The sequence below is a fragment of the Moschus berezovskii genome, chromosome 20 (assembly GCF_049115385.1).
Source record: "Moschus berezovskii isolate FMDL1 chromosome 20, NW_MosBer_1.0, whole genome shotgun sequence".
Lineage (NCBI taxonomy): Eukaryota > Metazoa > Chordata > Mammalia > Artiodactyla > Moschidae > Moschus > Moschus berezovskii.
Window position 1 is genome coordinate 34,644,553 of NC_142479.1, and position 25,770 is coordinate 34,670,322.

The following is a 25,770-nucleotide window of genomic DNA, read 5'->3' on the forward strand; positions in this document are numbered from 1 at the left end:
TAGTTAGGGACTTTAGAAAAGTCACATACACATCGCTCTATTCAAAACGGACAACCAAGAAAGAATAAGAAAAACAAAAACAAAGATAAATAAAATGGATAACCAACAAGGACCTACTCAGTGTATAGAACTCTTGAATTCTGTTCAGTGTTACGTGAAGCCTGGATGGGAGGAAGGTTTGGGGGAGAATGGACCCATGTATATATATGTCTAAGACCCTTTGCTATTCACCTATTCCCCAACACAAAACAAAAAGTTTGGGGAAAAAAAAGTAATACAAGACCCTTGGTTACCTTCTAGGGGGTCGTCTACCTCTCATTATTTTTGGCCACATCAGGTGGCCTGTGGGATCTTAGTTCCCTGACCAGGGTTTGAACCCATGCCCCCTGCTTTGGAAGGGAAGTCCTTTCCTTTACTAACATTCACAAGGAGACCAACGTTGGCAAACACATATTGCTTTATTTAGTGTTTCTCTGGATTGCAGAAGTGTCAGCAGTGGGCTGAGACCCGCAGGAGGGCAGAGGCAGCTGGGCAGCCCCCAGGCCCTCTGGGGAGTTGGGGGTGGGGATGGGGGAGAAGCAGCAGAAAGAGGTGATGCCCCTGCAGCTCCTCCCAAGGCCAGCCCCTTTCCCAGGCTCCCAGGATAGGGAGGGGGGTCAGGAGCCAGTGAAGGCCCTGCGTCTTTAACCTGGGGCCAGAGTATATGGGTAGGGTGTTTGTCATCCTAAGGCATGGACTCAGGTGGGACTGCTCCTCCCACCTGGTGGCCCCCAAGGCTAATTGCTGGTCAGGAAGCCACATGCACCTTTAAGACATGAGCCCCCAGTCCCTGGGAGAGGCAGTGAGGTGTGCTGAGGACAGTCTGGTTTTGCCCCAACCTGCTGGATCACCTTGGGCAAGTCCTTTCCCCTCTCTGGGCCTCTATCTCTTGCTCCGTCACACCAGAAGTCTCGACTAGGTGATCTCCCTGTCGTCCAAATCCTCTGCTCTGAGAGTCCCGCCTTTACTCCAGGATGTCCTCAGGCTGGGCTGATATTAGAAGGGAATTTTTAAGGCTGGACAGAGAGGCAGGCAAGGATGGTTTTAGCCCCCAGGGAGATGTCGGAGTGGGCTACAGGTGGACAGGCAGACAGACAGACAAGGTGCCAAGGCAACGGGGGGGGGGGGGCCTGGGCAGGGAAGAGCGCACCAGGGCCCAAATCGTCCACCTTCTCGGCAACGTTCTCTGCCCTGCTGAGTCAGGGAAAACACATCCAGTGTGTCCTGGTGGGGGCGGGGGGCAGGGGGGTGGACAGGGGGGCATGGGTGGGAAGATGGCTTATTTAAAAAATAATTTCCTATAAAGCATCAAAAAAATCTCAGAGAAAAACCTCAGCAAAAGTTCCCTTCTCTCAAATATTTGGCATTGGCAGTGGGGCTGGCGCAGCTGCCTCTGGCCCCGGCTTTTCTTATTGCTGTGGCCCGGCCTGGCCCACTCCTGGGGCAGCTTCCTGCGCCCCTGCAGCCCCCTTGAGAGAGGGCCGAGCAGGAGGCGGGAGTTTGTCGGTGGGCTTCGAGGTGTCCCTGGGTCCCTGTCTGGAAGCTCGAGTCTTTGGTGGCTGGGAAGGGAGGAGGGGATGAGCGAAGCACTGGGAGGTGGGAGGGGTCCAGTGGGCGCCTTCATCACCGCGAGTTCAGCCGAGGGGCCACCTGTGGGGACCAGGGGAGAAGCCCAGTGGTGAGCAGGAAGCAGAGGTGCTCCGGGCACTTGTCTTGGTGAGTAAGATGCCTGGTAGTACCACGGGGGCGGGGAGGGGGGAGGTCCGGAGGCCTCGGTGCTGGAGACTCGGACCTTAGATCCTACTCCCACAGGACTCTCCGCCCCAACAAGAGTGGGCCTCTCCTCCCAAGCAGCATACCGCCTGCCACCTCCTCAGGCTGCCCTCTTTATGACCCTCTGCACTGGTCTCTGGTGCTCAGTGGACAGTGGCATGAAGGGTGCCGTCTGGATCGAGACCCACAGTGAGGTACCCAGGCTCTGTCCAGGATGGCCGAGGGAGGAAGGCCTGGCCCCCAGAGGCTCTGCCCCAGCCCCACACTCACCACAGCCAGGTGCCCGTTCTTGGCCTTGGTGATGAGCAGCTCCGAGCCAGGTGTGAAGTCAATGATGCCATCCCTGCCAGGCCCCCCTGCAAACGTGATGCTGGAGAGAAGCGGGTGTGTGAGGCCTGCCCCGTGTGCACGCACGGCCCGTTCAGCAGCCCTCCCCGCCTCACCTGCCCTGGTTGATGTTGATGTTGTTCACTCGGTCAGCGCTGAGGGCCGTCTTGGTCAGGGTCTCGATCACGTGGTCACTCTGCAGCACCACGTCCCCCTGGAGACCCACACAGGGACAGGGGTCAGGTCCTGCCCAGCACTTGGAGGACCCGACCCCTCCCCACCTCCCCAGTCCCTGAAGGGCACCTTCTGCTTGTTGTCCTCACGCTGTACATGGAGCACAAAGAGGCTGTCGCTCAGGCTGCTGACGGAGATTCCTGGGGGGAAAGGGCAGAGATCAGGGATCAAGGGGCAAAGCAGAGCCCCCTCTCTGGACCCAACCTGGACGCGGGCTCACCAGTCAGGTTGGTGTACTCAATCCTCTGCTTGACCTTGGCATCCTCCACAATGACCACGGCGTTGGGTGTCAGCAGCAGCTGCCGGGAGCGCGGCTTGTAGCCCTTGCGGTCGTACTTCACGACGGGCACGGCGTACTGGGAACAGAGGGTGGGTGACGGGCCTCCTCACCCCCTGCCCACGCAGCCCTCGGGCAGCTGAACTGTGTGGGGCTGAGGGCCACCGACAGGGTCTCACCTGGATGGGTTCTGAGCCCAGGGCCTGCAGCACTCTGGGGTTGATCTCATCTGCACCTGCAACCCAGACAGGGGAGTGAAGGGGGCATGAGCGGAGGAGAGAGGGGACCAGGCTGCTGATGGAGGGTTTGTGCACTGGAGGGGCGGGGGCTCACCGAGCCGCGTGCTGATGAAGAGTCTGGGGACACTCTGGGGGTAATTGTCCTTCTTGCCCTTGAATATCTCACTTGCAACGGCCTTTTGCTGCAGCTGAGGAGACAACAGCAGGGAGGGCAAGGGATGTCAGAGAGGTGGGGGCCATCACAGCAGAGCAGGAGCCTGCTGAGACAGGAGCTGAGACCACCTCCCTCACCCTCTCTCTGGCCCCAACAGCAGGAGGCTAAGCCCTGCCACCAACACTCCCCTTCAGCCCCTTCTCTCTCTTACCCCCATCCCCACTGACCGAGGCAGAGGCTTCTCCAGAAGGGTCATGACAGTGTTGTCAGGGTCCAGGCCCCACTTCGGGGGTTATTCCCATCATCATAGGCCCTGGAGCCCCTGAGATTCAGCTCTGGCCTGAGATCTTAAAGTTGGCTGATACTAATACTCAGAACTACTGTGGGGCCTCCCTGGCGGTCCTGTGATTAAGAATCTGCCTTGCAATGCAGGGGACATCAGTTTAATCCCTGATCCGGGAAGATCCTACATGCCTTGGAGCAACTAAGCCCGTGGTGTGCCACATCTATTGAGTCTGCGCTCTAGAGCCCAGGAACCACAACACTGAAGCCCTAGAGCCTGGGCTCCGCAACAAAAAGCCTGTGTACCACACTGGAGAGTAGCCCCCACTCATCGCAATTAGAGAAAATCCTGAGCACAGCAATGATGACCCAGCATAGCCAAAAATAAATTATGCAAAAAAAAAACACAAACTACTGCAGGTTAACTCTGCTGGATGGGTCCTTCATCATCATCTGATACCGAGTTGGCAAATACAAGGCCTGTTGGTCACCAATGTCTCTCTCTGGAACTATTCTAACAGACCATTCCTTCAGCCTTTTCAACACAGGACTCTGGGCAGCCTCGACCAGTCCAGTGCAGCTGCTCTCGAAGATAAACTCTATTTGCCTTGCAAAATCTACTCCAGTCTCCGCTTCACACATGAGGCCAAACAAGGGCCTAGATCAATTCAAGGCTGCATGGTAAGTCAGGGCAAAGGTCCTCCAAGCCAGCTCTCTTCCAGCACCACCGCCCCAGCCCCCTAGTCCCCTGGTACCTGCCTCCCAGTCCCATACCTGCTGCTTCCATTCCGGGCTGATGCTCCGGCAGTATTTCCACACCATGTTCTTCCGGCACAGCTCCCGCAGCAGCTCTGAGGCCTGTGGGCGAGAGGGAGGTCAGGGCACCCAGGCAGCCTGGTTCCCTTCCTCTGCAGACAACAGGCACGTGCCCACCATTGGGCTTTGGCCTAAGTGACACCCCCTCATCCTGGACCACCCTTCCATTCCTGAACTGTTTCTCTGCAAAGAACTTGCTCTCCGTGGCCCAGCTCCAAGTCCCTTCCCTTCCCATGGATCCTCGGGTCACATGGTTATAGGTCCCTCTGCTGGGTGAGTTGGCGGTCCCCCAGTCAGCAGGGAGAGCCCACGCGGACCTCACGCAGGGCAGGTGGGGGCGTGGGCCAAGAAGTGTCCAGAATATTCCGGGGCAGCTGCCGCCGCAGGTTGAGCAAAAAAGAGGTGCGCACGTGGTCCACGAAGAAGGCATTCTCGGGGCAGCGGGGCGCGTGGCGCAGGATGAAGCCCTGGATGAGCCTGGGGCGGGAGTCCGACATGGGTGGAGGTGAGAAGCCTGGCAGTGGACCTGCCCCCGACTCTGCTCTGTTCCCACTGCGTGGCGCCCAGTGCTCACCGCCGGATGGTCTGTGCCGCCCACTTCCTCTTGGCCGCCTTCCTCCGGCCCAGCGTTCCTCGCCACCACGACTGGATGCAGATGGCTGCGGAGACCACAAATGGCTGACCTCTATCTCTTCCCATGGTGGCCCACCCTAGCCCCAGCCCCCACTGTCCTGAAGACTTCTGGGCGCCCGAACCTGATCGCTTCACCCGGAGGAATTTCTGCCGGCAGTGAAAGCCCCTCCAGGCAGCCTGGATCTTCGTGGCTGTGGTTGAGAAAGAAAGTCACTTGGCCAGAATGCAAGGGACCCAGCTGGGGGTCTGGCCCTGTTAAGAGCTCACTGAGTAAGAGCTCACTGGACCAGCTTCGAGTGCGAGGATAAATAAGTGAAGGAGAGTACAGGAAAGGGCAAGGGCTGGTCTCCTGGTTAAGACTTCGCCGTGCAATGCAGGGAACACGGGTTCAATCCTTGGTTGGGGAACTAAGATCCCATAGACCGTGGGGCAACTAAGCTTGAGCTGTGCAACCAGAGAAGCCTGCGCATTGCAACAAAGACCCAGAACAGCCAAAAGAAAAATAAAGAGCGAGGGAGGGAGCAAAGCAATGTGGGAACATGCTGAGTGTGTATCCAGAAGCAGACGAGGCGGGCAGCCCAATGTGGACGTGGCGGACGTCCCAGAGAAGGAGCCCGAATATAGCAATTTCTTTCCCGCTTCCCAGAATGGACCCCACTGCACAGGATGGGCGGGGCCCCTCTCTCACCCAGGCTCTGTCGTCGGATCTCCAAGGCATCCTCTGTGGCAAACAGGGTCTTGGGGAAGCGGATGAAGATCTTGGTCCTGGGAGGGCAGCAGTGATCAGCCCCTGGTTGCCACCCCCTACCCCTCAAACCCCAGGCATGGGCATCACTCACCTGCCCATCTTGTACTCTTCCGGCTTGTAGCCCAGGTGCCTGACCAGCACAGTCACCCCATCCTGGGGCCGTCCTGTCCACGTGGGCCATGTCTCTGGGCACAGTGACTTGTACCTGGTGACAGGAGGAGCAGAAATGCACCCAGTGCCCCCACCCCCCACCAGCGCTCTTCTCTGGGAGCCCAGACCAGCTTTCCTGGTCCCACCGACTCTCAGGTCACAGAAAGTCGGGGAGGTAGCTCTGTTACTACTCCTACTTTAAAGATGAGAAAATTGAGGTTTCTCATCTGAGATCCAACCAGTCAATCCTAAAGGAAATCAGTTCTGAATATTCATGGGAAGGACTGATGCTGAAGCTGAAACCCCAATCCTTTGGCCACCTGATGTGAAGTGACTCACTGGAAAAGGCCCTGATGCTGGGAAAAGATTGAAAGCAGGAGGAGAAGCGGCCAACAGAGGATGAGATGGTTGGATGGCATCACTGACTCGATGGACATGAACTTGAGTAAGCTCCAGAGTTGGTGATAGATAGGGGAGCCTAGCATGCTGCAGTCCATGGGGTCGCAGAGTTGGACTGAGCGACTGAAGTGAACTGAACATCTGCCTAAGGTCACAGGCCTAGAAAGACACACCTGGTGACTCCTCAGACCCCTGACTCGGGATAACCACAAAGTTGCTTTCTGAGCCGACTGCAAACTCTGTCCCCTTCACAGGTTTTTACTGTCTTCACTGTTGATAGGTACGTGAATGCGTGCCTCATTGGAACCCTGACCAGCTGCTCTGTGAGGCCAGGGCCTGGGCGTGGGGAGGGCTGGTATTTGCCCTCTAAAGCTTAACATTAGGCCTGCAGCATGGAGGGGCCCCTGGCGTGGCTCCCACCGCAGCTGAGGGCTGTCCTCCCGCCCAGGATCTCGGAGGCTCCCAACCCCCGCCCCCAACCCCGTCCCCGTCCCCGTCCCCCTGGCACCGAGCCAGGCCCCGCCCCCACCTCTGCAGGAAAGCCTCGTATTTGCGGCGGTAGGCAAAGCCGGCTCTGCGCACGCGCAGGTTCTCCATCAGCCCTAGGTACTTCACCTGGTGCCGGATCAGCACCTCATCAAAGCGGCCTGTGGGAAAAGATCACCGGGTGGTCAGCGGGCTTTGACCGGCCTCTGCAGGGGAGGCCCAGCCCCCACCGAGCTACGGGGCGACGGCCTACCAGGCTGCTTGGAGTCATTGGGCTTGATGCAGCGGACATAGGCAGGCTCCTTTGACTTCAAGATCTCTACCAGCTCCAGGAGGCTCATCTTGAATTGGGTGGCCACCTGGTCAGCCAAGATGAACAACAGGAAGGTTGATGGCAGCTGGGCTGAGGCCACTGACCCCTGCAAATGTCCCTCCCTGCGAAGAACCCTGCAGACACCCCTCCCTGGGGCAAAACACCACAGTTCCCACAACTACCCCTGCCCTTTGTGGACCTTTTTTTTTTCCCTTTAAATTACAACTCTTTATTGCAGCATCTGCAAAGATCAGATTTCTGAAGCCGATGAAAATGGTGCAGCATTTCCAAGTGAAATGTTACAAGTTTTCTCTCTGTGGGGGTAGGGGGTAGCAGGAAGGGTCTTCTGGAAATAACCCTTCAGCTGAGAATGAAAGGACAAGTAGGAGACAGCCAGAAGGAAGAGAGGTAGGAACGGCATTCGGGCAGAGCAACAGAGTGAGCGAAGGCTTGGTGTACACAGGGAACTACAAGCCATGCAAGGATCTAGGAGGGGAGTGAAAAACCATTAGAGAGGCAGGATCATGGCAGGACTCGGGAACCACATTAGGGAGACTAAACTTTATCCTGAGGGAAATAGGGAGCCAAAGAGGAATCTGGAGGGAGAGAGGGACAGGAACGGATCTGCTTTTTGGAGTATCTCTATCGCACATAGGTGAAGGGTGGTTGGTAAGAACAGGTGGGAAGACAAAAGACCAGAGAGGATACTGACTGACTCAGAGGACTAGAACTGGAATAAGGGTTACGGGGAGGTGCTGAAAAGAAGGGGTTTTCAGGCAGCAAAAATTGGCAAGATCCAGCAGTTGTTAGGATGAGGGCAATGGGGGAGGCTAAGGAATCAGGGATGCAGCCCAGGCTTCTGTCCTTCAGGACTGGGTGGAGGTGGTCCCTGCCTTGAGTTAGGGAAATAGGAGATGCATGCCTGGGACACTGGACAGTCAGGGTGCATCATAGACTAGTGAGGTCTGGAGTAGCTGCGGGTCCCTGGGAGGGCTCAATGGAATCTCTGGTTTGCCAGAGAGAGGCGTGGACAGGAGTGGGTGTGTCCTCACGAGGGTGGGGCTGAGGACAATCAGGGATGGGGTGGGGGTGGGGAACAGAGGACAGGGTCCCAGGGAATCAGACTCTGGGCAACACTCTGCCTCCATGGCTTCCCTGCCAGCATGTCTTGGCCTGCAGCTCCCTGGCTCCCACCTCTCCCTGACCTTGCTTGTCCTGGGACTGCCCTGACCCTCCCCCTGCCAAGCCTGACAGCCACACCTCTGTACACAGCTCACTGCATGGAGCATTCCCCTTGTCTGGCACCACTGGCCAGGTCTGCCTTCCCCCCATCGCTCTCCTTGAAAATGGTACTTTGTGGTCCACTTCCTGGTCTTTTTTGCACTGTGTTCCTGTGTGGGGCTGTGCAGGGCCCTCCCATACGTCTGACAAGCATCTACTCACTCCCAAGTTACCTCATATGCCTCCTCCTCCAGGAAGCTTTCCCTGACTCCCTCCCCTCTTCCACTTCCGCAGGCAATTTGCTGTTCCCTATTGTAGGTTTCCATAGCACCCCATGCACATTTCTAGGACAGCATGTGTTCATTTTTGTATCCTAAGCGCCCAGTAATGTCCACAAGTGTCTGCTGCAGGGGAGTGAATGCATGCAAGAGCCCACAAAGACACAGGTGTATGTATGTGCATCCACACTTAGAGACATTACACACACCCAGGCACCCATCAAAGCAGGCACAGATGCACCCATGGGCAGCCTCCCAGACACACACAGATGTGCACCCAGGCACCTGCAAACACACAAACTCACACACACACTGCCAACTACCAGCTCATGCAGGCACTGGGCCCACTCATGTGTGCACACACACACCCCCTGGGGTCCCAACGCCTTCACACCGTCTCTGGACGCTTCTTGTCACTGAGCTCGCTCCGGTCGAAGCACTGGCTCAGGATGGGATTCTCCGAGCTGCACATGGTCTGTGAGGGCGGGGCAGTGGTCATGGTGGAAGCACAGGGACAGGTCAGTCAGCTTTCTGGGGCAGAGATTCAGAGCCCAGACCCCCAGCCCTCCCCCTGGAGGTCCTCCTCACCTCCTTCAGGTTCCGGAAGAGAAGGTCATTGTTTTTATCCAGAAACCCTGAGGGGAGAGAGCAGACGTGAGGGGAGGCAGAGCCCCTCTCCCGGCCCACCCGGGGAGGGGGACACAGCCCCAGGATCCTCACCGGTCACGTTGTAGGTCACCTCCCCAGCATAGTGCAAGAGGCGGAACTCCCCGCGGTCCAGAGATTTCCTGGTCCGCTGGTCAGCCAGCTTGTGCCTAGGGCGACAGTGAGAGGAAGCTGCCAACGGCTGGCCTGAGACAGGTCCCTGTCTGCCCGAGAGACTTCAAGAGAGGAACCAGGCATCCAGTAGGAAACCAGCAGGGCGGGGCCTCCTCCTGCACAGAGGCCACCACAGAGGCTCAGAGAGGTAGATGGCCTTGTCCAGGGTCACACAGCGCCAGGACCTCAGCCTCTACGCTGCCAGGGTTCGCAGGGTGGAGCGCTATTTGGTGTTGCCTTTGGCTGTTGCGTGGCTCTGCTCAGAGTGCTGAGTGCTGCCCGCTACATTTTAAGAATGGAATCAGTTCCCAAGAGACTGCTTAGGCCTTAAGCATGTTTATACCCTTTAACCCATTTTCTACTTTTAAAGAAGAATTCCAAGCAACTAACCAGAGAGACCAGGCAGAGATTTAAGGCCCAGGGGAAGATATTCTGTTTTCCCAGCAGAAACCCAGAGGCTGGACAGGGCCCTGAGAGGCCGGGTGAGAGCAGTGGTGTGTCCGTGTGTTAGAGCCGCTGGAGGAAGTGTTTTGAGGAAAGTTTTCTGTTTGATGATACAGGAAGATACTCAGGATATGACATTATCCTGAGTCCTATATACAATAAGCTCTCAACCACAAAAAAGAAAAAAAATATATAGAAAAAGGCAGGAAGAAAACGTCTCGAATTATTAACAATGGTGACCTCTGGGTACAGGCTTACAAGTGACTTTTGCACACATTCCAACTTTCCTCTGAGGAGGGATGTTCTTTTTACCAACAGAAAAAAAGGTGTTTTTCTTTTTTTTTTTTCAGGCAAGGCTTTACTGGGACCCCTGTTGCAGCCCGTGGGGAATGAGAACAAACAGGTTCCTCGTTTGCTCGCTCCAGAAAAAAATTGCTCAGGAATTCCCTGGCGGTACAGTGGTTAGGACTCTGCTTTCACCACTGGGAGTCAGGTTCAATTCCTTATCATGGAACTAATCTGTGGCCCTGGGCCTGAGGTCCAGCTCTGGACTTGATGTGAGGTAACCTCCGGCAAAGGGCTGCACCTCTGAGAGTCTCAGTAAAACCTCCTCCGGGGGTTGCTTCTAGTTAGATGAGGTGATATGATCAAAATATGCAAGGCAGCGCTGGGACAGAGGGGCTTGTTTCTTTTCTCCCCTCATCCCGATTTAGGGGATTCCTTAAATAAAAAGGAATTTCCAAGTAAGGATGCTAAAAAAAAAAACCTTAGCAAGTTTTATTCTCAAGAGGGTTAAAGTGGCATTCCTTGCTTCTTACTCGGGAGGCACCAGGAGCTGCGGCTCTGTGTGCCTGGCCTTCACTGGCACCTTCCCTGGTCACCTCCTTGTGGCTGGCACTTTATGGGTGAGGGGTTCCCAGGCTTCCACAGGCTCTGGCCCAGGACAGCCCCCAGCCCCACTCACGTCAGGAAGTGTGGATGGTGCTTGACTGTGTCCTCCAGCTTCTCCAGGAAGGTCAGGTCCGTGGCCTCCCCAGGACGCAGACACTCCTCGTCCTGGGTGGGTGGTGGCAGAGGGTGAGGGGTGCGTGTGGGGGAGGGACCAGAGAGCACAGGGACTCAGGGGCCCCGGCAGGAGGCACAGACACTCCCAGGGCTAGCCAGCGCCTCCCCTCACCCTCCACACACAGCCCTGTTCTGTCCCTCCTCAGGCTCCGAGGACTCCGGCCCTCTGCGGACAGGCCGGACAGGCCGGCTGGGAGAGCGAGGGGAAAGGGGTGACATCATATCGCCCAGCCTCCAGCCCGAGGCCCTGGAGGAGCGGATGGCTCACCAAAATGGAGATGATGCCCTTGAACTTCTCCTCCACCAGGTCACAGATAATCTTGTTGTTGAAATACTGGACCGGCTCCCACTGAGGGGCACAAGGGGAGGGAGGCATCACCGTGGGGTCACTGCACCTTCCCTGGGGACACCCAGGCCTGGACCTTGGCTGCATGTGGGGCCGCCCGCAGGGCCTGCACTCACCGCGATGCCCTCAGCCTCGTACTCCTCCTGCTCCGACTTGAGGGTGAGCTCGATGAAGAGCTGCTGCAGCTTTTCGTTGCAGTAATTGATGCAGAACTGCTCAAAGCTGTCAGGGAGACAGAGACGTCCTCAGTAATTTAGTTGGGGGGGCGGGCGCCAGACAGGAAAGGTGGGGAGGGGCAGAACAAGGCCCCAGCACTAGCTGAGAGAAGAGACACAGAGCAGGACCCAAGGCTGGGAAGCCGCTGGCAGGAATGAAGGAGGCCGGGGGAGAGGGGAGGGGCCAGGGCAGGGGAGCCGATGGCAGGAGAGACAGGCAGAGTCACGGGGGCACTGACCTGTTGTGCTGGAATACTTCAAAGCCGTAAATGTCCAGCAGCCCGAGGACTGTGGTGCTGCGCCAGCTGGGGCTCTCGGCATCCTAGGGCCAGCCGACCAAGAGTGTGGGTCCCCACGTTCGCCACCTCTCAGCCCTGGCCCCCCTGAGCCGCCCTCCCTGTCACACCGGGAGTAGCAGGGGCCAAGCTCTCACCTTGGAGGCCAGTGACCTGTTGATCTTCGCGACCAGCCAAGTAAAGGTGCGACTGTACACAGCCTTGGCGAGGGCGTCCCGTGCATACGCAGCCTGTTCTAGGTTCAGCGGGCTCAGGAGCTGCAGGCAGAGGGTGAGATGGGAGATGAATGCAGTCCCTTCCCACCCCTGGCCCCTTTGACTCAGGAAACTGATCACTCTGCCCTCCCTGCCCCTAGTGAGCCTGGTGCTGGCTGGGGGGCGGCCTCCAGGGGAGGACACAGTGGTCCCACCAGAGGGAAACTGGTAGAGAAACAAGAGGTCTCATTCCTGGAGGTGAGTCTTCCTTCCAGTCTCACCCTCTTCCTGTGTGACCTTGGCCAGCTCCCTGTGCCTCTCTGAGCCACCTGCCTTATAAGCTTCCGATATTGCTAAGAGGACCAGCTGAGCAGACCAGGGCAATGGGGGATGATGGGAGTGGGGGGCTGCCTTGGAACACCTGTCCCCCCACCCCCCCACCCCCTGGCCTCACCTCTTCGCCCTTGGCGATGATCTTCCTGTGGGTCAGGGCTTCCCGCAACGTTGAGCCTTCCACACCAAGGAGCTGCCAAGGGAAGGGATGGGTCTGGTGAGGGTGCAGCTCACCCACCCCAGCTGCCCCGCCCTCGCCTCTGCTCGCCTCCTCACCCTGGTCAGGTACTTGAGCTGGTTCTCGGTGGTGACCTGGGCATTGCTCTCCTCATCAGCGGCAAAGTGGGTGTTGCCCAGATGCAGGACGCTGGCCACGATGCTTAGCAGGTCCTGGGTGGAGGCGAGGGGAGAGGGAGGGGCAGGCGGGGATTATGGGAGAGTCTGAGAGCCCCAGGAGGGCACATCTGGATGGTCAGCAGGAGCTGGGAATGGTGCGGGGCAAGACATGTGAGAGCAGAAGACGGCCAGAGTAGAAGCAGGTTGGAAAGGCAGGCCGGGATTCTCATGGGGTGACAGGAGGGAAAGGCAGGTCCTCGACAGAGGTCTGACCTCCACCTCGTCCTCGGTGAAGTCGATGACAGTCAGAGCCTTCCTGACCACCTTCCAGTCACTCTTGTCATTGATGGAGGAGACTTTGGCGCACTGGCCCTGTGGCATGGGCAGAGCAGGGTCACAGCTCTGGCTGGGTGGGCTCCCTGGGTGGCACCCGGTCCCGCCCACCCATCCCCCTCTATTCACCTTCACCAGGTACAGGTAGCTCTGCGGGTTCCGTTCCAGGCCCAGCCTGCGCAGCGTCTCCTCCTCACCCCCCTCCAGCAGCTGGTAGAAGATGTGGAAGTTCCTCTCCCCGTGATTCTGGTGCACAACCCGGGACTTCTCCAGGAGGTAACTGAGGATGTGGCCACCCACGGGGGCGCCCTGTGGGCCGGACAGGATGCGGTGACTGCTCAGGGGGGCTGGGGACACAGCCCGTCTTCCCCCTCTCCCTGCCCTCTGGAGTATGAATTTCAGCTCTGGCTGCATGGGCTCAGGCACATCGCCCCTCCTGGCCCCCATTTCTTCCTCTATGAAATGATGCTAAGCCCTTTCTTGGGCTTCCCAGGTGGCACGAGTGGTAAAGAACAACTCCTGCCAATGCAAGAGATGTGGGTTTGATCCCTGGGTCAGGAAGATCCCCTGGAGAAGGGCATGGCAACTTGCTCCAGTATTCCTGACTGGAGAATTCTATGGACAGAGGAGCCTGGCGGGCTACAGGCCATGGGGTTGCAAAGAGTCAGACATGACTGAAGCCACTTAGCACGCATGCATGCATGCCCTTTCTACCTGGTGGCTCACACCTGGATGTCCCATAAGCATCTCAAACTCAACAAGTCTGAAACTCAAGTCCTGGTCTCCACTCCTCAAAACAGCTCCCTCTTCCCATTCTGCTCACCCTTCTAGGTGTTCAGACCAAGACATCTGCGGTCCTCCTGGGAGCTTCCCTGTCTCTCACACCTAACGTCCAATCAGATAGCCAATCCTGCCGCCCTAACCTTCAGAATATCCAGAATCCAGCCACGGCCACCAGACTGGGCCCAGCCATCATCATCTGTCATCCAGATCTAATAATCATCAGCTTCCTAACTCGTTTTCTTGCTCGGCCTCGGTCTCTACCGTTTATTCTCAACAAAGCAGCCATAGCGATCAAGAGGAAATTGAGGTCATAACACACTTCTCTTTCAAACTTTTGGGACTTCCCTGGAGCTTCAGTGTACTTCCACTGCAGGGGACATGGGTTCGATACCTTGTTGGGAGATTAAGATCCCAACTTTGGCCTGGCCAAAAAAAAAATATATATATATACATATATATATATATGGTTCAAAATTTCAGGAGTTTTCATGGTGGTCCAGTGGTTAAGGCTCTGCACTTCCACTGCACGGGACATGGGTTCAATCCCTGGTTGGGGAACTAAAACCCTGCAGGCTGTGCAGGCATGACCACACAAACAAACAAAAAAATCCCCCAAAATTCTCTGGCCTCACTTCCACTCAAGAGTTTTAAAAAAGTTCTTGCAAAGATCCAAAAGGACCCACACCATTGAGCCTCCTCTTCCATTCCCTGGGCCCTTGCTCTCTTCTCCAGCCATTCTGGCCTCCCTGCTGTCTGTGGTGGCTCAGACAGTAAAGCGTCTGCCTACAATGCGGGAGACCCGGGTTCAATCCCTGAGTTGGGAAGATCTCCTGGAGAAAGAAATGGCAACCCACTCCAGTATTCTTGCCTGGAGAATCCCATGGACGGAGAAGCCTGGTGGGCTGCAGTCCATGGGGTTGCAAAGAGTCGGACACGACTGAGTGACTTCACTTTCACCTTTTACTTGCATCTGTGAACACATCCAGCATCTTGTTCATATGCACCTCTGCGCTGGCAGTGCCCTCTGCCTGGACCCTTCTTGCGTATATGCACAACTCATTCCTCTATCTCCATCAAGGCTTTACCAAAGGCCACCTTCTCTATGCCCACTGTATCTGCGTTATTTCAAACAGCCAATGCCCCCTCCCCTTGCCTCATTTTATTTTTTGCTGTGACATGTGTTGGCTAATTTACATTTTTCTGTGGACTATCTCCCTGCTAATTGCTCAGTCATGTCCACTCTTTGTGACCCCCATGGACTACAGCTTACCAGGCTTCTCTGTCCATTGGATTCTCCAGGCAAGAATACTGGAGTGGGTTGCTATTCCCTTCTCCAGGGTATCGTCCCAACCCAGGGATCGAAGCTGGGTCTCCTGCATTGCAGGTGGATTCTTTATCTCCCTGGAGGCAGGATTTCTGTCTGTTTTGTTTCACTGCTGTGCCATTAGCACTTGCAACAGTATCTGGCACACAGAAGGTGCTCAATAAATGTTTGCTGGTGCCAAAGACCCGGGCCAGTGGGTGCCTGCCACATGGGAATCCCATTCCCCCTGCCCTGCCCCGCCCATGGGTACCTTAAAGTCAAACTGCACGTCCATGTACTTCCCAAACCTGCTGGAGTTATCATTCCGGAGGGTCTTCGCATTGCCAAAGGCCTAGGAAAGGGCCGGGGTGTGAGGGGTGCCTGGTGGCCTCTCCCTGCCCCTCTCACCCCCAGGGGCTGCTGTCCCCTCACCTCCAGCACCGGGTTGCTCTGCAGCAGCCGGTCCCGCACAGCACCACCCCGCTCAGGGGCTGGGCAGGTCTCGGCATAGAACTGCAGCAGCCGCTTGGTGGCCTCGGTCTTGCCTGCCCCGCTTTCCCCAGAGATCATCACCGCCTGGTCCCGGCGCTCCGTGCGCAGTGCCCGGTACACAGTGTCGGCCACCGCGAACCTGGGGCGGAGGCCCGTCAGGAGCTTAGGGGCAGGGGGGCCGAGTGGCTGCAGGGGCTGGGAATCCCACAGGAAGGACTTGGGGTGGGCACTCCCATGTCTGGTGGGGTTCACCAGGGGGTGTACCCTTGAGGACAGGTGACCCCTCCAGGATGTGGGTCAAGGAAGAGCCTCACAGTTGAGAATGAGAGTCATATTCTGATGGAAAATTGAGGAGATCACTCATGGGTGAGGAGATTAGAAGTCATTCAGATGAAGATTGAGGTCATTCATAGGTAAGGCTGGGAGGTCCTTCAGAGATCCAGGTCAGAGGGTCACTAAGGTGGGAGGGCCATGTCCAGGTAGTGTTGGGAGAATAAGTCACAGGTGTGGGAATTCCCTGGTTGCTCAGTGGTTAGGGCTCCACACTTCCATTGCAAGGGGCATGGGTTCAATTCCCGGTCAGGGAACTAAAATCCTGAAAGCCACACAGCAGGGCCAAAAAAATAGTCCTGGGTGTGAGTTGGGGTGGAGGCTAGGAGGATCCTGATGGGATAGAGAGAGTCACCTTGGGTGAGGACTGGGTATTCCTCTGAGGTGTGAATTCTGATTCCCCAAGTGGGAAGTTTGGTGGAATCATCTCAGGTGGTGGTGCTGGGGGGCAGGGGGGCCACTCACAGGTGAGGTGGAACCTCATAGAAGCTGACGCCTCGGTAACGCTCCATGTGCTGGCGGCTGTAGATCTGCAGGTCCCGGTAGGGGTTGACAGAGACCAGCACGGGGCCAATGTAGGTCTGGGGGTCAGAGGAGGAGGCTCAGAAGTTTCTCCCAGAGGCCCCGAAGCCGCTCCCCGCTCCTCCCTGCGGCCCTGCATCTGTGGCCCCCGCGCCCCCTCCGCCTTCCCACTCGGGCCTCACATAGATCAGGTTCTCCCGGAAGCGCCGTCGCAGGTTCTCGATGAAGGCGGCCTCGCTGGTGAAGTTCTCCAGCAGCACGAAGTCCTGGACCCCCACCCGGTCACGGGCGGTCAGTGCGCTCTCCATGGTGACCCGCACCCCGTCACTGCCCAGGGCCTGCAGGGAGAGAGTCAGAGGCAGCAGGGTAAGGGAAGGCCTCTTCTCCCCTTCGCCACAGCCTGGAGGACTGAGGGGGCAACCAGGCAGGGCACATGAACACAGGGCACACCTGGGAAACATGTGTACCAGGCTGAGTAGAGAGAGCCCGGATGACAGAAAGCTGGCACATGGGACATGGGTCCCAGAAGAAAGACCATCTGGGGCACATGGGACCTGAACACAGGCCACTGGAACACAGAGGCCCCAGAGGACATGGGGTAAAGGTCCCTGAATCCAGGGAGATGCTGGTTTTGTGTAGAGAAAGTTAGGGGTGGGGGGGATGTCATGAGAATAAAAGAAAGAATGCTCTGTTAACCTTGGACAAAACCCCTCCTCTCTCTGGAAGGTGTCCCAGGGAGGAGGAGTTGAGGTAGACCAGGTGACCTCAAGTCCCCGAGCTCTAGGCCTTGTGTGACAGGTGCTTTGTAGGACAAATCACTTGGAGTGAATTCTACAAGCAGGGTGGGGCTGTCTCTCCCCCTCTCACTCACCAAAATCTCCAAGGGAAGAGGGTCTAGGGACCCAGCAAGAGGCTGCTCCAGGTCCCAGGAGAGAGATCCCCCTGGGGCAGGGGCAGGGGGAACCTCACATCCCAGCTGGGCTCACCACTCACCCCAGAAGGGGGCCCCTCCCTCCCAGAGCGGAACCACACCCTCCCTGCCAGCTGCCAGGCTCCCCAGACACCCTTCTCCACTGGGAGTCCTGAGAAGTCTCAAGGGAGCAGGGATTTTACCAGGGAAAACCCAGCTGGCAGCTGGGTGGGAAGAAGCACAGGCTCAACAAGACCCTCACCCCTCTCCACACTCTTCAAAAGGGTCTGAGAGCCCTAGGAAATTGACACCAAGAGTGTCAAGGGTCAGGGAAGAAAGAGCAAGCTGGCCATAGGGTTAGGGATCCCCGAAGAGGCCACCAGGTCTCTTCCAACCGCAGACCACCCAGATATCCGGCGGGGGGCACCCCTTTGGGTCTGGCCGTGGCCCTGCCTCTTCTAGGCCTGCCCCTCAGCGCCCTCCCCGCTACCCCTCTAATTCTGTCCCGAAGCTGCTGCCAAATCTGACCCAAGCCCCCGCCCCCTTGCCCTCTGGGTGGCGGGTCTGGGCGCTCTCAGCCTTCCTCGGGAGTTATTGGCCCGGCCCGGGGTCCGAGCGCCTCGCGGCCCTCCCAGCCTCGGCCTCCACTCTCCTGCAACTTTCCGGGACGTTTTTCCACCCGAAATTCCTGGGCCGCGCCCGCTTCCTGGCGGGGCCGAGGCGGCGCCGCGAGGCCGGCAGGGACGCCTGGGACCCCCCTCCCCCGGCCCTGCCCCGCACCCCCCGCTCACCGACGCCCGGTAGCGCATCCTGCCCGGTCGGCCCGGCGCCCGTCTCCGCGGCCCGTGCTCTCGGCCCGGGGCTCGGCGGCGGCGGCGGCGGCGTCACGAGGGAGGGGCCGGCCCGCCCCCCGTTCCGCCTCCGCTAGGCTCGGAGGCGTGGGACCCCCCGGGCGCCCCCGCCTCTCTCGGGGCTCGGACTCCGGGGTCCCACTCCAGTTGGCAGGGGTGGGGCAGGCGCTCGGGGGGCGGGGGGAAATCTCGCGGCGTGGGTGGGGACAGGCCGGGGGCGGGGCTCCCGGCTGGGCAGGGGCTCCGCCTGAGTCAGGTTTTCCAGGAGGGACCTCGTCGGTTCTCCCAGGGGTGGGGCCCGGAACCCGCGCGGCCGCCGCGTCTACACCGGCCCGGAACTCACTTCCGGGCTCGTGTCTACACTGCGCACTGGGCCAGGCTGGGGACTCAACTCACTAGGCAGAGAGGCCCGTGGGTCCCGGAGGAAGCAGGATTTCCCTCCCCCCTCACCCCAACCTCGAGTCCCGGGAAAGTTAAAAATAGAACGAAATGTCCAAATACGGCCGTCGTGCCCAGGCAGGCGGAGCCTCGGTGCGGGGACACTGTCCACTCCCCACCCCGTACACTCTCTGGAGGGTGGGTCCCACGTCTTTAAGTCCCAAGAAAATCTCTTGGGTTCACAGAACAGGCGCCCCAGGGAGGGAGACGGCCACAGGGCGCCTGTGCCCAGCATCGTTCCTCCAGGGCCTCCACGGAGGGCTCAGTTTTCCATCTGGGAAATCCACGGCCCGATTTCCAGCATTCGGAGCAATACCCTTCCCCCTACCCCGGACACCCTGACTAGGGCCCCCCCAACCCGGGCCCAGGGGCTCCTCACCTCTGTTCTTCTTCTGTTGGGTGGGGGTACTCCCTCTCTGGTCTCTCTGGATCCTTCCATATATTATGCCCCGACACCCTCCAGCTACCCAAACCAGCCTCCAGCAGCCCCATCCTAGCTGAGCTCTAGGTGGGCAGTGGGCAGCAGCCTGTGGGACAACTCTAGCTTGGATCCCAGTGCAGATGGGGGTGTGATGGCTGTGCTTAGTCACTTAGTCGTGTGGGATTCTTTGCGACCCCATGGACTGTAGCCCTCCAGGCTCCTCTGTCCATGGGGATTCTCCAGACAAAACTACTGGAGTGGGTTGCCATGCCTGCCTCCAGGAGATCTTCCCAACCCAGCGATCCAACCCACGTCTCTCACACTGCAGACAGATTCTTTACTGTCTGAGCTACCAGGAAAGCCAGGTGTGATGGCTAGTGCTTCCTGAAGGCTGGGCTACTTCTCAGCGGTATGACTGCCAGCAGGTCACTTCACTTCTGGGGACCTCTCCTAGAGCCTTGAAATGAGACTATCCTCTGTCTCAAAGGACTGTTGAGAAGCCTAAGATAAGGCGCCCAGGGACCTCCCAGACCCTCAGTAAATGTCACTTCCCTCTCTGGCCAGACACTCTCTGCACAGGCTTGGAGCAGACCTTCAATGCAATGCTAAGTTCGCTTCAGTAATGTTTGACTCTGCGACCCTTAGGGACTGTGTAGCCCACCAGGCTCCTTTGTCCGTAAGATTCTCCTGCCAAGAATACTGGAGTGGGTTGTCATGCCCTCCTCCAGGGGATCTTCCCCACCCAGGGATCGAACCGGCATCTCTAATGTCTCCTGCATTGGCAGGGGGTCCTTTACCACTAGCGTCATCTGGGAAGCCAGTGGGAGCAGACATACAGAGCCAGGTCCTGGGTCAGACAGGTCACACTTGTTACAGAGCAGGGAAAGCCCCTGAGGCGTGTCCCTCGGCCAGTTAGAGCTCTCCAACTTTACTTCCACTGCACCTGACAGATAAGGAACTCGAGGCGCAATAATACAGACGCTGACTTTGTCCTAGGGGGCAGAAGCTAGGGTTAGGACCCAAAGCCCTAGCCTGCCCGACACCCTTGGACTTAGGCTCACCGGGGAGGGACTGACGTGGCGGCAGGTGCGGGCTGCAGCCTCTTGGGGAAGGCTCATTACTTTGAAAACAACAGCCCGGCCAGAGCCCGCGGGACCCCGCGGAGGGTGGACCCAGCTGGGAGATGGGGCCCTCAGGAGGGACCGAGGGGACCGAGAGCCACCGCGCGCAGCTGGGAGATGGGTGGGAGCGGAAGGGCGGGGCTGGGTCTTAAATGCCACCAGCTTCGGGCTTTGGGCGGGAGGAGGCCCCCTCCGCGAGGCCCCAAGGGTGAAAATGCAGAAAGGAGAAAGAGTGCGGAGAGGATTCAGCTTCCCGCTCAGCCGGAGTGGGGAGGTACTTGGGGGACGTGAGGAAGGGGGTCAAGCCGGGGCTCACCAGGAGCTCGGCTCCGGGGGCCGTGCAAGCACCGGGCTAGCGCGGCTGGCAGTGGCCCGCGGGCCCGAGGGAAGGGGCTGGCAAGGGGGCGTGGCCTCGCCGCCGCGGCTAGCGGCTGGAATGAGGGGAATCCGCGCACCGAGGGGTTTGGCCGGCCACCCCCGCCCGAGTCGCTCCGCCGCATTCCCGGGATGCCCGCCGACGCCCCTACAGCCGCCAGTCGGTGGCGGAAGGAGGGGGCGGCTAAGCGGCTAAGCAGGCCAGGCGAGACCGCAGCCCCTGGCCAGCGCCACCGGCCATCCCGCCCCGCTAGGCGGAAGCGCCCGCCCCGCGGGGAGAGGAGTTAGAAAGGCGGGGGTGGGGTGGTGGTGGTGGTGGGTGGACCAAGGGTATGAGAGACATCAGGGCTACAGCACCAGGCGCTTCCTGCGTTCGGATCACTGTCTTCTGGTACTACCTTCAATGCCCTCGAACTGAGCCTTGAGGTCCGGATTATTACCCCCATTCTACAGACGAGGAAACTGAGGCTCAGCAGACTAACGTCGTGTTCAAGATCCCAGGACTAGTAAAAGAAAGGGTGGCACTGAAACTGGAAAGTCTACCACTGTCTATTCCTGCAGGGCTGCCTGAAGGGGAGATGCCTGCCTAGCCCTGGCAGGTTTCCCAGCTTCGCTGCCTGGTTAACCTGCTACCTGCTAGGCTGTGACCTTCCTTAGTGAACCTGTGACTGCAGTGCCTAGTATCCACCTTTGGCTGTGTTGTGTGAGTATTGATATGTATGCCTTGGAAATAGCAGCTAGGGAGTGGGCCATGATCTTTGAGTCCCCAGCATGGCCCTGAACCTAGGGGCTGCAGGCTAGGATGCAGCCATGCCCCACCCCTGAGTGACCCAGGACTTATTTTCCAAGGCTGCCTCTAGGTTTCTTTCCATCTGGAGAGGGGTTTCCCCTAAAAGCGGGGATGGGCAGGCCCAGCAGACCTGGGTTATTCAGCCCCTATTGCCTAGTATGGGCCAGGTGCCCCCAAGCCTGTCCTCTGGGAGGGTAGTGAGCAGCTTCAGGGGTTCCTTCAGCCCAGGGTTATGAAGGTCTGGAGAGGGTGTGCTGAGGACCCCCAGATTGCCGCTAGAAACTGATTTCCACTGGGGGTAGCCTCCCGGCCTGTTGGGGCAGCAGAAAGAACCATAGCCTATCTTACCCCCAGCACATGCTGGGCACAGAATAGGTGCTCGGCTTTTCTTTTTTTAATCAAACATATCTTAGGTCTGGGCCCAGGCTGCCCCACCTAGGACTGTTCCAGACTCTAGGGAACTGTTGTAAGGGGGAATGAAAAGGAAAGACGAGGACTTAGGGGTTCTACCTGATATCTCACTGGACCCCAGTCAAAGATTTACACTCTGGCTTCAGAACCATGGGCCTTTTGCCTGCCAGATGCCTCTACCTGGGGATCCAGTAGAAGTAAACAAAGCACCTTGCCCCCTAACCTGTCCTCCTGGTTCAGTATCCCAACAGTTGAGAGGAGACAGGCACCTCCAGCTAGTTGTCACTGCCGGTCATCAAAATCCCTGCCCTCCTCCCTGGGCTCCTCACAGGGAGGAGTCACCACCTGCCAACACCACCCCCCTACTTTGTTCCTCCATCACTGCTCTGCCCCTGGACGAGGCAAGCAGCCTCCAAACTGGCATCCCTGCCTTCCTCCAATTCATTTTCCTGCAGCCTCCTGTGGTATTTACAAATGCAAATCCGATCAATTAACGTCTCACGTTAAGAGAGTGAAGGTTTACTCTTCCGTATGCCAAGCACAACCACTGCTTCTTGCCAGGCCCCTGTTTGTGGACTTCAGCCGCCCTCTCTGTCCTCAGTTTATCACTGCTCCTGAGTTCCTGTGTGGCCACAGGGGTACCCTCTCCAGTGCCCTCTCTCCCCACGCCTCCCTCACCAGTCCACACAGCCAAGAGGCGCTCTGCGGGCGCCCCCGCCACCCGCCGCCCGGCTCTAAGCTTCTCGCCTTTGCACCTGCAGCTTCCTTGGCCCTGGCACCCAACCCCCTCCCCACCTGACTGACTCTTAGTCATCCTTGAAGACTCGGCTCAGGTATCACTTCCTCCCTTCCTGACTCCCCGAAACACGCAGCCCCCTCCCGGTCGCATTCCGCTCTAATCGAAGGTCTCCTAGTCCGTCTCTCCCAGGAGATTGCCCCCGCTCCAGGCAGGCACACAGTAGGGGCCCAAACACTGCTCGCGGACGCCTGCGTGAATGAACGAATCACAGAGCCCGGGAGTGTGAGCAGAAGGCCGGAGCGTGCCGGGCGTTGAATAGGCCGTGGGCCAGCCATTCATTCTCTCATTCATCTCGGAGCCCCCCAGCCGCCGCACACACACAGGGGCCACTCGCGCGCCAGGGCCCGGAGGCGGGGAACGGGAAGGGGCGGGGCCCGGACGGCTTCTCCGGAACCCGGAGGCAGAGCAGGCTGCCCGAGGGCCCCAAAGGGCGCGCAGGGTGCCCGGGTCCCGCGGCCCCAGCCGCTCCTCACCGCCCTCACGTTACCCGCAAAGAATCTAAGTCTCCAACAGGCCGAGTTCCGGCGCCGCCGGGTCCTGGGACACCCGCAGCGGCCGTGCCGAGCCGACCCGCAGCCCCCGCGATCCCTGGGCCGGCGACCCTCGCCTGCCGCACGGTAGCTCCGGGACTGGGTCGCCGCCCGGCCGCTTACCCTCTTCTCCATCCTGCCCGCGAGCGGAGCACCCCGCTCCCCCAGGCCACGCGGTTGCGGCCCGCCTCTCGCCCTGTGTACCCACCTTCTCGGGTTCTCGGGTGCGCGGGCGGGGGCCAGGCTAGGCGGCGTGGCCGGCTCCGGAGTCGGCGGCCCCGGCACGCTCTCCCCGCCCAGGGCCCGCCCGGGGCCGAGCCGCTGCCTGTCGTCATCCCAGGCAGGGCCCAGGCCCCGGCGCGCGCGCACCCTCCAGCCCCGCCCCGGCCGGCCTTGGCGGGGCTCCGGCCCCGGCCCGCGTCCGTGTCATCGGGGGGCTTGATGCAGCACACTGCAGCCCGTTCCCCGGCACGAGGCGCGTCACAGTCATTCACATACACACACATGCACGCACGCACCCTCCTCTGCCAACGACCTGGCCCACTTGCTGCAGTGCTGGGTGGCGGGGTGTCTTATACGGTTCTCCTTTCTCACCCTAGGGCGCCTTTGCAAACCCGACCCTCCCCTGCTTGCCAGGCCAAATCAGTTCTTCCCCATTTGCGACTGCCTGACTCCCTTCACCCTCCTTCCCCACCCTCACTACTGCTCTGAGTTAGCCAGTGTCAGTTTTTCAAGCCACAAGCCGGGCGGTATTAACTGAGCCTGTGCTACATGCACCTGGAACTTTACACACACTGTTCATTAGATCTCAGGGCGGCCCTGTCATCTCCGTGTTGTTAACCCAGTTCATAGCCCGGCCCACTGAGGATCAGGGAGCTGGAGGAGAAGGGAGTCAACCCCAGATCCCCGCTTTGAAACACTGCCCCTGGTGGGCTTAAACCCAGCCCCCTTGCTTCCATTTACTCCTTCTTGTCTGGTCCCTTCACGTCCTACCAAGGACTAGAATACTTCCCCACTGCTCACCTCTTCCCCAAGGAGTTTGCTTGAGAGGGGGCTTCTGGGCACTGGGGAGACACTCCCACCCTCCTCCCAGCCCAGAGCATCCCAACTTACTAGCTTGCAGGGCCTGTGGGGGTGAACCACACGGATGATCTCCCCGGTAGGTATCAGCTCCACTTGCAGTGCCATTCCGCCTGTGGATAGCCAGCGTGCCAAGCCCTGGGACCTCTGAGCAAAAGCCTGCGTGCCTGCCCGCTGGCTCTGGCTGTGCCCGGAACCAGGAATCTGGTCTCACGCTGGGATGGCCACTTGGTTCGACTTCAACTCCAGCCCCAGGGGATGGGTCTGGTCCAGTGCCTCAGGACACAGCTGGAGCAGCCCAGGTCTGATTGGGAGGCCTCTTGGCCCAGCGGGGTTGGGGCAGGAAGAGGAGGGGCTGAGGGATGGAGGAAATGCCTGTTGTCCCAGGTAACCAGAGGAGCTGATGCAGCCACCCCTGGGAGACCCTGGGCTCCAGGTCAAAGGGTAGGAGGCCGTTCCCCCCAGCAGCTTCATGACCGGGCCTCTCCTGATGCCTTCTCACCCATGTCAGCTGGAAAGCACAGTGACCACTCCCCAAATCAGAATGTACATCCTGCCCTGAGCCAAGAGGAGCCATCATTAGGCACTGCGCCTTCTGCATGTCCCCTCAGCTTGCCTGCCTCCCACAGAAGCAGGTGAGCCGCTGGAGTTTGAGAGGCCAGGGCTGCTGGGGACTGGCCATGTTGGGCAGCGGGAGTTGGCTGGAGAGGCAGGAGGGCACTGTGAGGAGGCCCCTATCCTACCCTCCCCTGGAGCCTCAAATGCTCGAGACGTTGGTCCCTGGGTTGCATGGCCAGCCGTGGGGAACCTTAGTCTTGTTTGCTCCCTACTTTCCCGAAGCGCCCACAGTGCTCCCCACCCCCAAACGTTCCTGTTTTTCTATCTTTATTGTTGCTAAATCACAGCTGACACTTTCCTGGCCTGGGACTGAGCCCTCGGGTCTCTGGCCATTTCTTATAGGAAGGGCGAAGTGAATGGGCGAAAGCGACCTTTCCAGAGGAAGATGCTGGCAGGGGAGGGGTGGAGTCCCGTGGGCCCGTGCTGGCCTTGACAGCCCCTCTCGGGTGGGCACCTTCCCCCAGGCACCCTTCCTTGCCTCCGCTCAGCTTCCCCCGCCCAGGAAAGGCCAGCAGAGCTTCCTTCCTTCCTCCGGGAAGCACATCTATCCAGGGCAGGATCATCCCGGCGGCCACACAATGGCCCTTATCAGCCATGGAGCCAGGCGCAGAGACCCAGCACACACCAAGTCTCACATATTTCCTGTTTCCACTTGGCGGGTCAGGGCTGGGCCCAGAGCGGCCATATCCTGACTGGGGCCAAGAGGAGGGAAAGGACCCCCCTTCCCCTTCCCGCCTCTCAATCACTGCTGGACTCAGCCCTCTTGGCCACAGGAGGCAGGGGTGGGAATGTGTGAAGACAGAAGGGCAAAGGGGAGAAGTGGGCACATACAGGACATGGATGACCCACAGACAGGAGGAGAAACACGGGGAGCCCTGGAGTCAGGAGCCCTGGGGTCCTGCCAGGGCTGCATCGATCAGTTTGGGTAGAATGTTTTGCAATTGTTCTCGCACGGTACTCCTGCAAGTTGGAATGCTGTTATTTTATAGAAACTGGGACTCCTAGAGTAGGTTAGAGTACGGGAGAATAGGTAAAGAGGGGACCCTCATTCAAACCCAGCTCTTGACCCCATTCCTGTGTTTCTGCAAGATACCACAGTTCAGGGGATTACGCCATTTCTCTGAGCTCTCGCTTCCCCCAGCTACAGAGGAAGGGTGGCAGCACCCATGATGGTCGTGCATGTGAGAAGGAAAGACATAGGGGAGTTCCAGGGTTGGGCTCCTCAGGTGTGTGTGTGTTGTGGGCA

At 58.8% G+C, this 25,770-nt stretch overlaps 1 protein-coding gene across 4 annotated transcripts; it reads right to left on the reverse strand.

Moving 5' to 3' along the window:
• Nucleotides 1–439: 439 nt before the first annotated feature.
• Nucleotides 440–24,164, reverse strand: MYO1C (myosin IC). 4 transcript variants are annotated; one of them, XM_055403104.2, is made up of 32 exons: nt 23,940–24,164; nt 16,363–16,518; nt 16,124–16,239; nt 15,269–15,467; nt 15,108–15,188; nt 12,880–13,059; nt 12,691–12,789; nt 12,358–12,471; nt 12,203–12,274; nt 11,692–11,811; nt 11,498–11,580; nt 11,160–11,265; nt 10,966–11,046; nt 10,597–10,688; nt 9,090–9,184; nt 8,958–9,004; nt 8,764–8,844; nt 6,811–6,916; nt 6,601–6,718; nt 5,614–5,727; nt 5,463–5,539; nt 4,897–4,965; nt 4,716–4,800; nt 4,459–4,618; nt 4,100–4,183; nt 2,984–3,077; nt 2,830–2,885; nt 2,594–2,729; nt 2,443–2,513; nt 2,256–2,353; nt 2,083–2,182; nt 440–1,689 (listed from the first exon to the last, which is right to left on the reverse strand). In XM_055403104.2, the coding sequence occupies exons 1-32, from the start codon at nt 24,012–24,014 to the stop codon at nt 1,663–1,665; spliced, it is 3,192 nt and encodes a 1,063-aa protein (XP_055259079.1). In that variant the 5' UTR covers nt 24,015–24,164; the 3' UTR covers nt 440–1,662. The 4 variants fall into 4 exon arrangements, with proteins under 4 accessions (XP_055259079.1, XP_055259104.1, XP_055259097.1 ...); XM_055403129.2 differs by lacking the exon at nt 23,940–24,164 and adding an exon at nt 23,035–23,188; XM_055403122.2 differs by lacking the exon at nt 23,940–24,164 and adding an exon at nt 22,950–22,969.
• Nucleotides 24,165–25,770: the final 1,606 nt, after the last annotated feature.